This window comes from Blennius ocellaris (genome assembly GCF_963422515.1).
Source record: "Blennius ocellaris genome assembly, chromosome: 7".
In the NCBI taxonomy this organism is placed as follows: domain Eukaryota; kingdom Metazoa; phylum Chordata; class Actinopteri; order Blenniiformes; family Blenniidae; genus Blennius; species Blennius ocellaris.
In genome coordinates, this window is record NC_137656.1 from 24,648,971 (window position 1) to 24,665,294 (window position 16,324).

At 45.6% G+C, this 16,324-nt stretch overlaps 2 protein-coding genes across 2 annotated transcripts in view; both read left to right on the top strand.

The window, feature by feature from the left end:
• fbrsl1 (fibrosin-like 1) overlaps nt 1-16,324 on the top strand; it is a gene marked incomplete at its 5' end in the record, with an annotated part of 329,828 nt that overhangs the window by 288,945 nt on the left and 24,559 nt on the right.
• LOC308132917 (autism susceptibility gene 2 protein-like) lies at nt 7,886-16,171 on the top strand. The gene is made up of 6 exons (XM_080500126.1): nt 7,886-8,923; nt 12,481-12,531; nt 12,776-12,871; nt 15,244-15,315; nt 15,521-15,550; nt 15,891-16,171. The coding sequence occupies exons 1-6, from the start codon at nt 8,288-8,290 to the stop codon at nt 16,011-16,013; spliced, it is 1,008 nt and encodes a 335-aa protein (XP_080356252.1). The 5' UTR covers nt 7,886-8,287; the 3' UTR covers nt 16,014-16,171.

Below are 16,324 nucleotides of genomic sequence, written 5' to 3' on the forward strand. Positions count from 1 at the left end.
CTCTCTCTCTCTCTCTCTCACTGTTTTCCTTCCAATTTAAGGATGCTTTCCCTGTCATTGGCCTCCCTTCCACAACAATAGCATATGTGCCATGAGAGGTGACTGGCATATGTTTAGTACACCATATGGCTGCAGTTTGATTTGGGATCTGACATGCGCCGGAAAACCTGATTCATCCCCCAGTTTGAGCTGCCAGCTTTCTGAAATGAACATTAGGTTCTCGATTTATGCCTGGGCTTCAACTGTAAACGTGTTACAGCTTAACACCCGTCCCCATTCTTTTTGCCTTCCACTCCTTTGTCAGCTGCAGCAAAGAGATGGAGAGAAATAATTGAAACGTGCCAGCTGTCCCCACTCTTTAGCTATCTTGGCCAGCTTTCTCCTCGTCCACTTCCCCCATTAACATCTCTTGAGTGATTTGCAAAAACATCGCCTTGGCTCCCCTTGTTACCAGCTTGGAGATGCTTGAGGCAGATTAAATAGTGTGAGGGAAAGCAAGCCATTGCAAATTTCTCCTATGATTTTATTATTAGCACGATGATTCAACATTGCTCAGTCCTTCTGTTCCCCTCACAGAAAATCATTTTTGTTGAAATCACCCCGCCTCTTTTTTTTTTTTTTTTTCCTTTTTTTTTCTTTTTTGTTTTATGACTGAATACCTCACGGCAATGAAGTGTTGATTGGCAAGACTGTGGTTTCCTCCCTTCTGCCAGTATCTGTTATAGCCATCTTCGGCAGTCACTCACTCGTGAGCTAAGCCCTGGCTTGTGCAGATTGCTTGTCTAGAGAGGTACAAAAACCAAATCATTGTGAGCTCAACCGTCAAGTGCAGCAGAATATTCTGTCAACCAGAGCCAGCAGGAGACGGATCAAGGCTGCGTGCATTCTCACATACCTTCTGCATCCTCCAACGTCTTTTCGCAGATATGTGGCTTTATTTAAATATCTGTCTGTTCATGTCCTTATTTTATCAGCCCCCTGACTGTTTATGCTTTGGCAAAGCCGTGAAGGGAATGAACCGCAGTGTTTGCCTAGTAAATGAGAACACCCAGTGGCCTTAAGCTTCTCTTATCCCCTTACATCCCCTTGTCATTGGGAAAGTTTGCATATTTCCGTATATCTAATCTGAAAAGTGTTTTTGCATACAGTCTTTCCTTCCCTGGCTCTTGAACATACTGCCATCGGTGTCAGCAAAGAGCAGGTAGTTTATGTAGCACACGGATTTGCATGCACAGCATTGGCGAGCTGGGGGTTGTAGCTGGAGGCCAAATGGGAATATTCTCTGGAGTCCTGGTCCCACTGATGAGGTCTTTGAGTCTATTTGCAGGGAGCCAGGTGTGTGTTTAAAATAGAGTGGTTAGAAAAAGGCCTCAAAATTAGTTCTTTTAAAGGCTACTTTTGCAACCAAAGGCGATTGGGGTTGACTGTCGGCGGTGGCATTCTCTCTGCACATTGCTGGGCTCATTGCACGGTGCGCGTCAGCAGGTCGCGCTTTCCGAGGATATCCTCGTCACAGGGAGACGCCATTTTTTTTCTCGTGCTGATGACAACCAGCTCAGCCAAGGCCACCCCGGGGCTAAGCAGTTCCAGGCTGGTCCAAGCCAATCCGAGTAGGGCCATCTGGCTACATAAAGGCCACATAGGACCGTATCAGTGCCAGCTCTCCAGATGTTCCACTGGGACAAACAGGGTCACGAGTGAAGGATATCGAAGGCAGGAACAGCTGTGTAGCGACACCGCGCTCTCCCCAGATTCCCCGCTGGACACATCCGTCACCAGCAGTAAATCCCAGTGGCTTGTTTCCCGTCTGCTACCGCGGGCTCTGTCAGGTCTGTCTGCACCCCGCCACCGTCACAACCGGTATCACAGCGAAGCGAGGCACGTGCAGGCGGGGCAAGGCCCAATTCCCCCGAGTAAGCAGGGCTACAGGAACAACTATAAAAAGATCAATACTGGGATGAGATGTCATCTGGTGAGCAGACCTGCCAACATCCCCCTGGGGAATGTCCCTGTCCCCACGGTGCACTAACAGGAGAGGGGTGCCACCCCCCCCCCCCCCACCACTGGGCTGCCCTCCAACCTGCTTGACTCACTCACACCATCTGCTCAGGTTTGCAGGGCAGGGCTTCAGGACAGCACTGTGGGGTTTTGGTTTTTTTCCCCTTACAAACACTCGTATGGCATTTGTTTCACATGACCGCCTGTGGCTTGCGTACTGTTTTCCTCAGCATGTGATTGCAAAGGAAGTGTATTCCATGTCCTGAGGTAAGGAGGAACAAAGCAATGCAGGATTCAGCAGTTTTCTGACATGCTTAAAGCTGTAGCTGACAGTTTTGTGCTTCTGCAGCGACGGGCCAGTGTTTGGTGAGAAACTGCTGTGGTTTTGTCCCGTTTAGCCCAAAGGTGACATTTGTTGGAGACGTATTTCTTGTCAACTCGTTAGCGCTTTTCATAGTCGTCTAAATAAAGCACCCTGGATGATAAGTTTATGTCCGTAAATGTGCGCAGAGAAAGTCTATTTGCAGCTGAAGATGCTCAAACAAGTGTAGTTTCAAACGCCTTCACGTACAATCTCTGTATTTAATGCTTATGTGAGGGAGCTCATTGTAGTATGTTGTCATCTGGAGCAAAGGAGCCATTGAAATGAATCACACTTTGGTTTTCTTTGTAACATTTCGGTTTGGCGTTCCATCAAATCTGAAGATGTCACGTCTTCTATCCGTCTTTGCAAATGGCATCGCTGCAAACTGTCTTTTGTGTGTGTGTGTGTGTGTGTGTGTGTGTGTGTGTGTGTGTGTGTGTGTGTGTGTGTGTGTGTGTGTGTGTGTGTGTGTGTGTGTGTGTGTGTGTGTGTGTGTGTGTGTGTGTGTGTGTGTGTGTGTGTGTGTGTGTGTGTGTGAGCATTCAGAGTGATTTTAATGAGGGATGGGTCGGTCTGAGCCGATACCTCCCTGCCTCCATTAGAGCCCATTAGAATCATCATTAAGAAAACCCGGCACTGGCTGTGGCTCTCTCTCTCTCTCTCTCTCCAGCATTAGTATGAAAAGCTCCCCCCTCTCCCTCCTAGTGGTCGTGGTGAGACTTCCTTCAGTATTGCTCGCCTCGCATTGTGTCTGGGAGAACAGGGTTGCCATGGCAACATCACCCAATGGCGACATTTCGACTGTGGATATTTGCTTCTTCACTTCTGCTTTGCTGTCTGCGCCTGTCTCTCTGTCTCTGCCTTGAGTCTTTCCCCCCTTTTTTCTCTTTTGCTTGCAGGAATGAGAGCCTGACAGTTTAATTCGAGTCCCAGACCTCTATAAATCTGGAGGTCTATATACGCCTGGACCCCGGAATTCATTTGAAAAATCGTGACACCTTATTCAGCCCCAGCACACCCATAAATGCAAGGAGTCGGGGAGGGGGAGCTTGACAAATAAAAAAAATATAAAAGCTCTGCCCTGCCTTTTTATTGGCCTTTTTATGGGTGTTAGGATCCTTGAAAGATTAAGCAGGCTGTTAATAGGGACTGGATATTCCATTAGTGGGCTGCATGTTGAGCTCTGACTGGCTTGACAGCGGCTCCCAGCTCTTCTCATTTTTTTGTTACCGCAGAGAGCGCCCGTGGAGCTTTTTTAATTGAGGCGCTAGTAAGCCTTTTAACTGAAGTACTGCTGCATCTTAGCTGTAGATTAGAGCCACTAAGAGAGCGTCATCACCACTGGGCTGCCTTCGCCCTTCTGTCTCTGTCTGTCTTTATGCACCGTCTCTATCACTTCAATTTTAATTTCACCAGGAGTGGCTTCTCTTTTCTTTTTCTTTTTCGTGTTAGAGGCTATAGCAATAAAAATCTCTGTTGCAATTATAGTGCTGCCATGACTTCATGCTCACTTTCTTATTGGCCCATTTTGCTTGTCGTTTAACTGTGAGAGAAGTACAAGATCGCCAAATGTCTTGTCTTTTCATTAAGATCCATAAGTGCGTTGAGATCCTTTGTGCGGCAAAGACGCTGCATTTTCTGCCACTTTTGATTTCCCCGCTAACAACAGCCTATAATTACAGCCATTAAACGGCAACAGCCTAAGGATGAGAAGTCGTTGTTCGGTGGAATGCTGATTGTAAAACCTCCTTCTCCGTTGAAAAGACCTCTGATGAATGGTAAAGACGAAGTGCCCGAGTTCACAGTGCTCTGCTGTGGTTTCCCATATCCCCTGAAAGGACAGGAAGGGAGGACAGAAAGACGCAGTGGCAGAGAGGCCAAGATAAGGGGCCGCGATCTCTCTTCACAGCACAATTGAAACATAATTATTTCATGCCAGATTGTGTGCTCAGCAAAGCCCTGAATGGGGGCCGACATTTAACTTTAATTAGCTGTGATTTATTCATACTGACTGGATCGCGGGAAGAAATTGGATCATCTGATTATAGTCAAGCATGAAAATGACCTGATTAAACACTTAATGGAACCTAGGGAGAAGGAAACAAGAGGAACCTTGGGCAGAAGACACAGGGACAACATTATAGAGTGAAGGGAGCTTTTCTTTTCCACTTCGTCATTGAAACTCCTGGATAGTCTGCTGCACTCTCACAACCAGCTGTCATTTTTCATACCAGACACTTTCCCATCTAATCAGAAGGTTGGATATTCGCAAACACATCCACTGTTTAGAAGTGCTATTCTCAAGTTGTGTCTTGTTTTTGTTTTCGTCCTCTCCAGGTGTGCCAACGAATGAAAGTCCCGAGTCCAAGACTTGTACCTCAGCCAAAGTCTCCGGGCTCCAGCGCAGCCAGGAGCAGAGCATCAGCGAGGTGCCCTTCGCGCCGCCTGTGCCCAGCCCCACCCCGGCTTCGGCACCGACGGGCTCCCCTGCCCCCGCAGCGGCGGCGGCGCCCCCACAGCCACCTCGGTCACGCCTGCCTACCCCGCCTCCTCTCAGCGTCAAGAGGGAGCCACCACCGCCGCCTCCCCCTGCCCCGACTCCTCCCCTGTTGAGGGCGCCTCCCCACCCCCAGCTCCACCCTCCCCACCCCCAGCTCCACCCTCCCCACCCCCAGCTCCACCCGCAGCTCCACCCTCCCCACCCGCACGTGCACCAGGAGCCCCGTGTGCTCCCGCCCCCGCAGCATCACGCGCGGCCGCTGTCGCTGAGCCACCAGCTGCACCACCCGCTGCAGTACAGCAGCATCCACGACATCAGGTACTTTGTCGCCTGCAAGCGAAAACCAATACAACTGACTCTCATTCCTGTAGCTTCAACTGCATCTCCACCTCATGGCACTTTTACAAAGCAAAACATTTCTCCTATGTGGAAGATGGAAACCTGGTAGAAACCTCTGCAGAACCAGATGCTGTGTTCTGTTGAACCGGGCGAGGTGAGGGGGGGATAGTATGAGAGGGAAAAAAGACAAGAAAGCAGTAAATAGACAAGCTGATGTGAAAGCAGAACAATCCGCTCGCTGCAGGAGCCACACCAAGAAGTTGTATAGAGAGGAGGGAGAGCAAATGATGTTAGTGTCCGGCAGCGTTGACATATGAATGCATGGCGAGTGGAAAAAAGATGGCCTCAGTGTATTAAACGTCTCCCAGTACAAACCTAAAGCAGCTGAAGTAGAAAATCTTCCAGAGTAGCCTGGACCAGTTTGAAGGTAAGCTTTATAAAAGTACAACTCTGTTAGCCTCTAACAAAGTCTCTGCTGGGAAAAACTGGGAAATTGTTTCAAGGAGAATCCTAAATCCGAGTCTCCATTTTACAGATATATGAGAAAACAATATGGGAGACAGAGTTAAACATTTTTCCCTTTAGAGTTGTTGGTGTTAAAATCCACAAGAGACTTTAACAGTGAAGGAGCAGGGCTCAATATCAGGACAGTTCTGTGTTTCCCTCCCTTCAGTTAGTTCTGTTTGTACAATATGTGTTTCTGTCAGTGAAGAAACATTGATAAAAACAGCCTGGCATAATTACTAACTAAATATCATCAAGTCCACTCTTCTATATTTTACAGAGGGTTTTATTGTGGATATTGATCTTTTTTTCTTCCCCCTCATCTTAAAGGCTTGCAATATCCAATTGTCAGATTTACTGTTTTTCATTGAGCTCTACCGCTGTACGATACTTTCATCACATCCGACCATTTCACCTCATCTTCTCAGACTGTGCCCTCTCTGTGGTTTTTTTTTTTTTTCACCTCAATATATGAAGTGTTATTAGAAAATCATTCTTATGTTGTCAAGGCAAAGCATCAAACACATCATCAGTTCAGCTGCAATAGAAAGCCAAAGTATGTAATAAATATAAGAACCGTCTGGACGTCTAAACCGATCAAGCGTTGCATTTATTTAGACTGTGAAAAATAACCGCTGTTTTTTGCTTTGTTGTTTTTTTCTTTGCATCCTGTTGAATCCTCAGCCACAGCAGCAGTCCAGTGGGTCTCCCCAAACAACACTTGCCTCCATCCCCTCACCACCACCACCACCACCACCTCAGTGGGCTACCGGCCTCGGCCCCCGCCTTGCCTCTGTCCATAGCCAATCTCTCTACCTCGCACTATTCCTCCCTACGGAGCCCGGCCCATCGCCATTCGGCCATGTTTGCAACCCCAGCCACACTGCCGCCACCACCGACCTTACCAACCAACAGTTTAGTGGTGCCCGGGCACCCTGCCGGCACCCCCTACCCAGGTAAAGCCGCGCACCGCATTGCAGCTCCAGTTTAGACCCCAAAGTACTGAGATAGCTTTAGGAAGGATTCAGACCAGACTTGGGCATCATGTGGCCCTTCAGTTCAGCTTGACAGGCCCTCAGGGTGTCACTAGGAAGTCCTGCAGCAAATGAAAATGACTGTTGTTATTGGCTTTATTGCATCTAAACCCCTCACAGTATTTCACATTATTGGCTTTTGTACTGCATTATTAGTTGTATCTAACATCTTGGCTATCAGAACTAGCAATTGTTACCGCACATATTTGGTGTTGCAAAACAAAAATGGTTATTGACAGAATTTTGTTTTATTTATGTACTCAGCTCAGGAATTTAAAAATATTCTATCATGATTTCCAGACAAACACCGGAGAAGACTGAGAAAACAGTGATGCAGAGCAACAGTAGCTTATAAAAATTGTTTAAAAAAACCCAAAAAAAGGTTCTTTACCTTTTAATCAAGAGATGATTGGTATTTAGCAAAATTCAAATCAACTTATGTCTCAAACTTCAATTGTAATGTTAAGGTTTCATGTTGCTCTTTGGGGAAATTAGTTGCCCACTCCGGACCTTTATCACTTTGATCAGCTGTTTTTTGGTTTTTTTTCAAATACACTTTTTAACATTACTCAGAAATGTCGGCATTAAAGGTTTTTTTCCATTGATGCACGCTCCAACCCTCTAGATTATGTAGCTGGAGATTTTTCTAATCATGAGTTCACAAAATTTGTCAAAAGTATTGAACTGTTCATGTGTGTTTTACTGATCTGGTAAGTGCTCATTTCATATTTTCTCTTATCTGTTCATTCTTGGATTCTACACTTAAACATATCACAAGCACATTTTTAGAGGCGTGCTCCTTTTTTACCAAACCCACTCGTCGAGTTCCAATTCTACTCTACTGATTTTAAACGGAAAGGCTAAAGTGTTTGTGTAAATTATATCACGGAAAAGTTTTTATATCCAAAATTAAACACATTTAGCGGTGAGGGTAGTGTTGTTATAAAAGATATCCTCCAGTATTTGCTCCAGAAAATTGCTATATTAAAACTGTAGACAGCAAGTAACTTAGCTGATTCTTTTATTGCCAATATAAGTATGGGAGATAATTTTTTCCAGCAGCTATAGATACCTCTGATATATAAGAAAATATCACCAAATCACCCATAGGCAGTACAGAATGGAAAAAAAATTAAACAAGAAAATTCAAAATAACCGTCTTAAGGTCACTGGTAGAAAACACTGGGAATCAATTTCTAAGATGGGGTACATTCACATTAGTATAGATACTTTTTTACAAAGGTCTTCAGGTCACTGTGACGGGGTTGGAATAGCTCAGTGTAAAAGGTCAGCTAACAAGTGAGCAGCCGTCACAGCTGGAGCTTCAGCAGCATTACCAGGTCACATGTGGAAATGTGGTGCAGTCAGTCACCTCAAATCAACAAGATCCATGCGTCCTGTAGTGTTTGTGATTGGTATCAAGTTATTGGTCAAAGCAGTTATTCTTGTGCTGCAAATTAAAATATGAATTAAAATGTCTCCAGTGATGATGTGTGTGCCAGACTTTCTAATAGAGGGCAAGAGTGTGTGTGTGTGTTTTCTGCTGGGATGACTCTTGGTTCTCTCTTGTCTTTAGATACCAGCCTGTTGATATCATTCAACCAACCAATCATGTATTGCCAGCCTCATTCGGGGATTCTGATTGGCACATTGTCACAGGCAACTCTCTTACCACCACCAATGAGTCCCCACGTAGAAAACCCTCACAGCATGAGCTGGAGAAACAGAGAATGCCAGGTGACTATTTTCTTTTTCCCTTCTACCCTTGTTGTAAGACTGACTGGGCGCCCGTGCCTTTTTTTTCTTGTGTCCACCCCCCCCGCCCCACCCCACTTTCCCTTTCCCTCCCCATTTTTTCTTTCTTTCTTTTTTTTTATTTCCTCCTCCCCCCCCTTTTTTTGTTTTTGGTTTTCCTCGCTCTCCTTTCTTGCAGAGCATGACCTCCTGAGGCAGGAGCTGAACAACCGCTTCCTGGTTCAGAGTTCAGAGCGGGGCCGGGGGCCGTCCGCCTCGCCGCTGGCCCCTGTGTCACTCCTGAGGGCCGAGTTTCACCAACATCAGCACATGCACCAGCACCAACACACCCACCAGCACACCTTCACGCCCTTCCCCGCCAGTCTGCCCCCGGCCGCCATCCTCACCCCGCCCACCGCACCTCCCATGGTGCGTACCCAAGCCAGAAATGTGAGGATAAGTAAAAACAAAAATAATATATATATATATATAAAAGCTCCCGTAACTTCCCACCAACTCGCCTGTCACCCCACCCGATCTTTTGGACAACCCCCCCCCCCCCCCCCTTCCTTTTTTTTACCCCAAAATTGACCTAAATATTTCCCGCAGCACCTCCTGAAAAAATAAATCTTTTGATTTTACTGAGAATTTCCTGTCCCTTTGACACCAAACATGGAGCAGAACACGTTTTGTTAAAGTCTAATGCTGATCCGCTAATACACGCCATCTCCCATCATATGAACACACACACACACACACATACATACATACATACATACATACACATCAGAATGTCTTCTAATCTTGGCCAACATCAGACAGTTAAATAGATTTATTCATGCTCTGCAACTATATCATTCGTAGTGGAATTATGAACAACTGCCCTATGCGTCACATTCAATTCGAGGCCTTTAGTTCCTGGTGACGAGAACGCAGACTGATTTCCAGACCCCACCCAAATTATTCACCTTCACCTTTCGAACTCCAACACAGATTTTGCTGGTTAGTGATTAAAAGCAACGACCGCCTGAAGCCAGGCCGTCCGATTGTTTGCATCTGGATGCGTTTTAAACGTTTTCATGTGCTTGTTGACGACAGGCGAGCCGATCCGTGCGCGCGGGAATGATTTCCTGCTGAGTCGAGTGTTTGTGTGCGGGGGCCTCGCCACGTATGCGTGTGCGCGGCCCCGACAGCGACCGTACTTTCCATCGACACATTTTCAAAAGCTTTGCAAGTCGGTCAGATGACTTCATTGCAGAAGACGAGGAGGGGACAGGGGGGGGGGGGATGACATCACCGTAAAACTGTTTTGATAATGTTTCTAATTGCTTCCGTGCTTTGACTGCCATCATGTCTGGTTGGGGGGGTGGAGTGGGGGGTGGGGTGGGGGGGGTCCAGCACTGGCAGCTCTCAGATTAGCACAGAGGGAAAAAAGAGTTATGACTATTCATCCATCATTTCAAATGCACAGCAATCTCTTGACAGTCGATTCAGAGCCCCCCCCCCCCCCCCCCCTCCCCCCCATTTGTAGCTTTTTGGCATTAGTCTAATAGATCTAATCCATCATGTCATGACCTCTGATTAAGAGCCTGTGGTCCCATTAAGGCCCCGCTCTAAGATTATCCCCATCCTGTACATTAGAAATCAAAGCTCTGGTATTTATGGCACAGTCTCAGATAAGTATAGAGACCCTTTAGAAGGGTTTTCAGCCAACACACACACACACACACACACGCACACACACACACACACACACACACACGCACACGCACACAGAGTTATCTGGTCTCCTGCTCATTCCTGACATGGTAGGAATTATCTACAGTCCTGCGTTTGAAGATGAAAGAGACGATTTTCCCCATCTCACTAATTCCAACATTATTTGATCCCTGTGATGCATATAAACACCCATTTCTTGTTGCATTGTTTCACTGGGGTTTGAGTCATTACTGCCCTTTGCTGTTGTGTTGTTGTTATTGTTGTTGGGTTTTTTTTAAACTTGTGTCTTTTTACCCCTTCCTTTTTCTCCTCAGTAACAAAGCTGCTTCTTTCCTCATTGGTGCTTGTTTAGAAAAGCAGGAGTAATGATGATGTTGTGGTTGTTTTTACTGTTTGTTTTGGGGGTTTTTTTGTCTTAAAAGGCAGACTAAGTATTTCCCAGTCGGACCCCCCGCCCCCCCCCCCTCTCTCGCTGTCTTTCTCTCAGTCTTTTTTGTTCTGCCGCTCTCCAGACGCCCCATGTCATTTCAACTATGTAACAGCCCTTGGCTAATGGCTGTAATTAATGAAATTATGAAGCCTCTATATTTGTTTATTGTTCTCCACCCTCAAGCAGCTGGCTTGCCAAATGGCATCACTGGATGCCCGCCCCTTTGCCCCCGCCGTGTCTTTGGACAAGGAATAGCCTTAATTGTTGTAAGATGAAATATTAGGCTTTAATTAGCCAAAGCTGTCTTCTATAAAACTGTGTCAGCCGCCATAAATTACAAAGGCAGGAGTTTGTTTTTCTCTTTTTTTTTCCTCTTCTCTCTCTCATTTTTTTTTCTTTTTTTTTTTTTACAAGGCCATAAAGCGGCTAAAATCCCTTTTCCAGTGTCAGGCATTAAACAGACTGTGCCTTCAGAAATGCAGAGGAGCTGTTTAATGAGCTCGGAAGCTGGCTCCGTGTTTCCTCTCAATAGGCCGTCTGTCTTTGATTTTGGCCCATTATCGCCCACGAACAGGGCCGCTAACACCACCGCTGTTGCTGCCGCTGCCATTCTGCGTGCAGATGTGAATGGCCCCCGCTTCACTGGAGGGCCCCCGACCCCAAAACCCCGCGGATCAGCCCGCCCCGCGCTCGCCCCGCTCGCCCCATCTCAGCCACCCGTGTCGCAGCACACGCGCGCACAGAAAATCTGATTCATACCCGTTCATTTTCTCCGTTTTATGCAAACCCGAAACATCTGTGCCTGCCAAGGGAGCTTTGTGAAAACACTCGCAAAAAGTACCTGCAAAGGGTTTGTGTATTTGCAGAATAGGAATAAGTTACTGTCACTTGCAATTAGACTTTTTCAAAATAGAGAACCACGCACAAAGTCTCCTTTCATACACAGGGCAAGGCTCTCTCTCTCTCTCTCTCTCTCTCTCAGCTTACTGACTGCCTGATTCACATTTGTTCTGGACTTGATTGGAAACTTTTTAACCGCACAGTTTTGTGAAGAAAAAGGACAAGAAATGGCTCATTGGAGATGGAATTACTCGAATATGCACAAGTGCTGTCGCGGAAAAGGTTCCCTCGCATTGTTTCCTTGAGTCAGGTTGCCGTTAGATTCGCATTGATCTCTTCGAAAACCAGCTCTTAACTCCAGCTGCGTCGTTCGCTCGTCTCAGATTCAATCACATAAGGCAGACGGTTCAAGCTTCCTGTATGTGATTTTCTGCACAAACTTCCTTTTTGACTGAATATGTTTTGAAGTCTGGTTTTCCAACACTAAAAACAAGCTCTGTGTCTCCATGTATCCCCCCCCAAACTTTTTCTCTATACCGTTGGGGCTTGTAAAAGAAAAAGAAAAAAAGAAAAAAAACTGCCTCAGCAGTCAAAAGCAATTAGATTCACATTTCTGCAAATTTTCCAGTGAATAGAAACAACTGGTCTGGTTTTAAAATGGTCTGATTCCTAAGCCGGACCTCCACGCCCAATGTCTGTATGCTCAATTGGAAAATCATGCAGGCTGTCTTCATCTTGGCAGCGTGCTAAAGCGCTCGTATTGTTAGCAATTTATCTGACCATGCTGTTTAAGCAAACCCGTGACCAGCGCAAGCCAGCTGCTTTTACTCCCGCTCTTATTATTCTGGATCATACCCTGCTTATTACCAGTTACAGATGTTGTCCATGTATTTTGTTTTTTTGGTACTGTTAGGAATAATGAGACGTCGTTATTAAAGGAGGCTTTTTTGCATGCAGGATTACGTGAAAGACTTTTGAGGATTGTTCGCTTATCCTTTTCCTCCTTATCTCCTTTCAGTTCGACAAATACGCCCCCAAGCTGGACAATCCCTTCATCAGACATTCAAACGTGAGTTTCTTTTGTTGATCTCATGTAAATGTGCAATTTGCATTTTGGCAAATCAAATATTAGACATATTTGAATGTTGCCGTGAGAGCGTTTAAACGTGGCCGTGGCTTTGTGTGGTACACACGCTTGAGTCCTGTACGTATCACTGTATGATTTTTGCTTTGTGTGTTTGTTTATTTTTTTTCGTGTGTGTGTGTGTGTGCCTCCCGTCCCCCCCCCCCCCCCTTCCCCTTTTTCTCCCCAGTTCTTCCCCTCCTATCCCCCGACCATGCCAGGCATGCCCCCGCTGCTCCCACACTCAGGACCCTTCAGCTCGCTGCAAGGAGCCTTCCAGCCCAAGGTCAGACCCACACCCCCGCCCTCAGCCGGACATTTCAGGGAGGAAAACACACTGAGCGAATCCCCAAAGTGTCTACTCGCTTGAAACGCAGACGAAATAACAACTCGCAATAAGGCCAAAACAGAATTGGAAATTGCGAGTTGACCTTTTTTTACTTATATATATATATATATATATACATTTTTTTTTTTTCCAAACCACTCAAGGAGAGTTTGTTTATGTGAAAAACAATTTAACTTGCCATCGGTATACCGTGCGGTTTACTGTGGGTTTTCATGCATCAGAGAGGCTGCGCTCACTGACTGTAGTTCAGGGAAAAGATGGACGGACTGCACAGATGTACTCAAATCTGATAAATAATGCAAAGTATTCCAAGTGCTTCTGACTACATGGAGAAGTTTTCTTACAGTCCTCCAATAGTTTAGGTGAGAGCGCAAAGCAGAAGTTTTTATCGGGGAAGGAAAAGATGGAGAACTCTGAGGAGGTTTGAAAAAAACATGCTGCTGCTGACGAAACACTATGAACAGGCACCAACATTTTCAACCCTGGAGACTTTTTAAAGGGTTAAATCAAGGGTCAGTTTTTACCCAAGACTATTGAAAGACACAAAGGTCACAAATTAACAGTCAATTGTGTTCACTTCATGCTGGTTCTTTAAATAAGCAGTCTTTTGCTTATCATGAGATCAGTGTGAAACCTGGAAGACTGACATAAATAACGTAGTATTTCATGATTTATAGCTTGAGATATTTCTGTGGCAGTTTGCCGAACATGCCAACTGTGAATAATTGCTGTCCGGACGTTTGATATTTTGTCAGACTTTAATCATTTGACCTGGCAAACTAACTGGAGGTGCATTTTCTTTATTACGTAAAGAGGCATACAACAGTGTTACTGTTGAGTTATGACAAGTTTAAAGCAGAATGCCATGCTTTGCCATTGATTTCAAATTTCTAGTATTCGTGCACAAGCAGCACTTATTTCAATGCGTGGTACACCGATATTTTTCATGTCCTCTGTGACTGTCGTTGTTGGTTTGAACGAAGTTACCAAACATGGTCACTTGCCCTCTAAACCTATGAAGAAAAGATTTATGTTCAATACTTGGTTACATGCTTCCCTCAGCATATTCACTGCTTGTGCTGCGTCTTAGGTCACAAGCGCATCTCATTAAATCCAATATAATATTCTGTTAAACTCCACTGAACCTGAACCGGAGCGAAGAGCTGCATGTGCACCAGACAGGCTGAGCCCAAGATAAGAGAGTGATTCCTGTCTCTGTAGAAGAGCAGACCAAAGAACATGGTGTGTGTGTGTGTGTGTGTGTGTGTGTGTGTGTGTGTGTGTGTGTGTGTGTGTGTGTGTGTGTGTGTGTGTGTGTGTGTGTGTGTGTGTGTGTGTGTGTGTGTGTGTGTGTGTGTGTGTGTGTGTGTGTGTGTGTGTGTGTGTGTGTGTGTGTGTGTGTGTCTGGCAGATGCTCACGGCCTGTGACCTGAAGTAAGCCACCAATCAAAGCTGGCCTAAATCTGCTGGCCTTATTCCCAGTGGGCTCAGTCATGGAGGGGCCCTTTTTCTTTCTTTCTTTCTTTTTTTTTTTTTTTTTTATGGCAGCACCCCTCCAGATGGTTCAAGGAACACTCTTATGCGTCCAAAGCCCCTGCTAAGTATTCTTGGAGATGAGCTTGGGGACTGCGGGCTGGAGATGTGTGTTTGTTTGTGGCGTCTGGCAACCCGGGTCACCCTGCAGACTCATCCTTCCCCGACGATGCAGGGGGAGACTAATAAGGCTGATATGGACGCCCGCGCTCCAAAGACTTAAAGCGAGATGAGAAGATCACAGATGTGGATCCCTCCATGGCTCGGCGCCTGTAGCGTCCTTGCAGTTTTATCTACATCAGCTGTAAAGTGCCAGTAATTGAGGATTAGTAAGCTATAGTGCTACTGAGGCAGGATATTGGATGAAAGCGATGCTGGCACCACTAGCTGGAGGATCTCTCAGTGGTTTTGCTGAATTTTCTTTATTTATTTTTTTTATACTGACTTCCAGACGACAGACATCTATCTAGGACACTGACACCAGCCTCAGTCCTAAGCCTCATGGTATTTTTTTAACGTGATCATATTTGTCATGACAGTGGGAACAAAAATGAAAAGTGGCAAATTACAATGGTCAATAATTTCCTTCCGGGAACGTTTAAAAATAAAACTCCAATGAATGTGCAATTAAAAGTCCTTCACACCGCGCACTCTTTGAGGATTCTTCAAACCCCATTTGAGAATTACATAACAAGTAATATTTTTTGTTCCTTGTAGACAGTGTGGATGTTAACTATTGATCACCCCATGTGTCTCTCCTTCGTTCTATCTCTCAGGCATCTAATCCCATTGACGTGGCAGCCCGCCCTGGAGCGGTACCTCACACACTCCTGCAGAAAGATCCACGGGTAAGAACCATACTGAGCTGAGCTCATCTGTTCAGGCTCTCTGCTCTCTGGAAAACGTGCATGCCCTACATATGTGTGCCTGAAATAAGTGAGGGAATATCTCTTTCCATTTGTACCTTGTCGTGTGTCTCTATAGGCACCTGTAGATAAACGTCCAGTTGAATGTTTGTTGTTGTTGATAACGACCGTCTGTTTGTCCATACAGATAACAGATCCATTCAGGACGTCTGTTAGGGTGAGTGGATGCATTCATCCTTTTTGCATTTTTCTTTTTAAATCTTGCTTCATCTCTCTGGCCATTCCACAAAGTTTACAAAAAAAAAAGATACAAAAATTTTAAAAAAGGCACATTCTTCAACAAATCACCACCACCCAAATGCAGTGTTGTGGCTGCATTTGTGGGCTAGCTTTGAGGCTTGTATTGGGTTAAAGTCAGGGTTCGATCTTCTTAATCTGTTGCCTGGTTGAGCAACCCACTTTGTAGTTTGGCCAGAAAAACTCAATGCCAGACTCCTTTTTTTAGCGCTCCATATCAAAGCCAGCAGGCTAACCTCAGTCTCTCTCTAAATTTTTAGAAACCTGGCAAGTGGTGCGCAGTGCATGTCCAGATCGCGTGGCAGATCTACCACCACCAGCAGAAAATGAAGGTGCGTGAGATAAATAACGATGCCCTGCAAGGAACGTCGCTGTCATGTTAAGCCAAACACACTATTTTGGTTATCGATTGACGACCCGCATAACTTGTTTTACTGACTCCACGTTAGGCTTGGTAGGAGAAGGTAGAAAACATTGGGAATGAAACAAAAAGTGTGTCTCCACCTGTTGCTATACGATGCAAAGTCGACATGCATGGCTCTACCCATCTCCACAAAAGAAGAAGCAGATCATAGAGGCGCTCGGCTGCTGAATGAATAGTGCAGCCGCTCTCGCGGCTGAACTGCTACTTGTAAACAGTCTAAAAATGCTTGTGTGGAAATACTCCTCTTCATGACAACGGATGGTGTGGCCT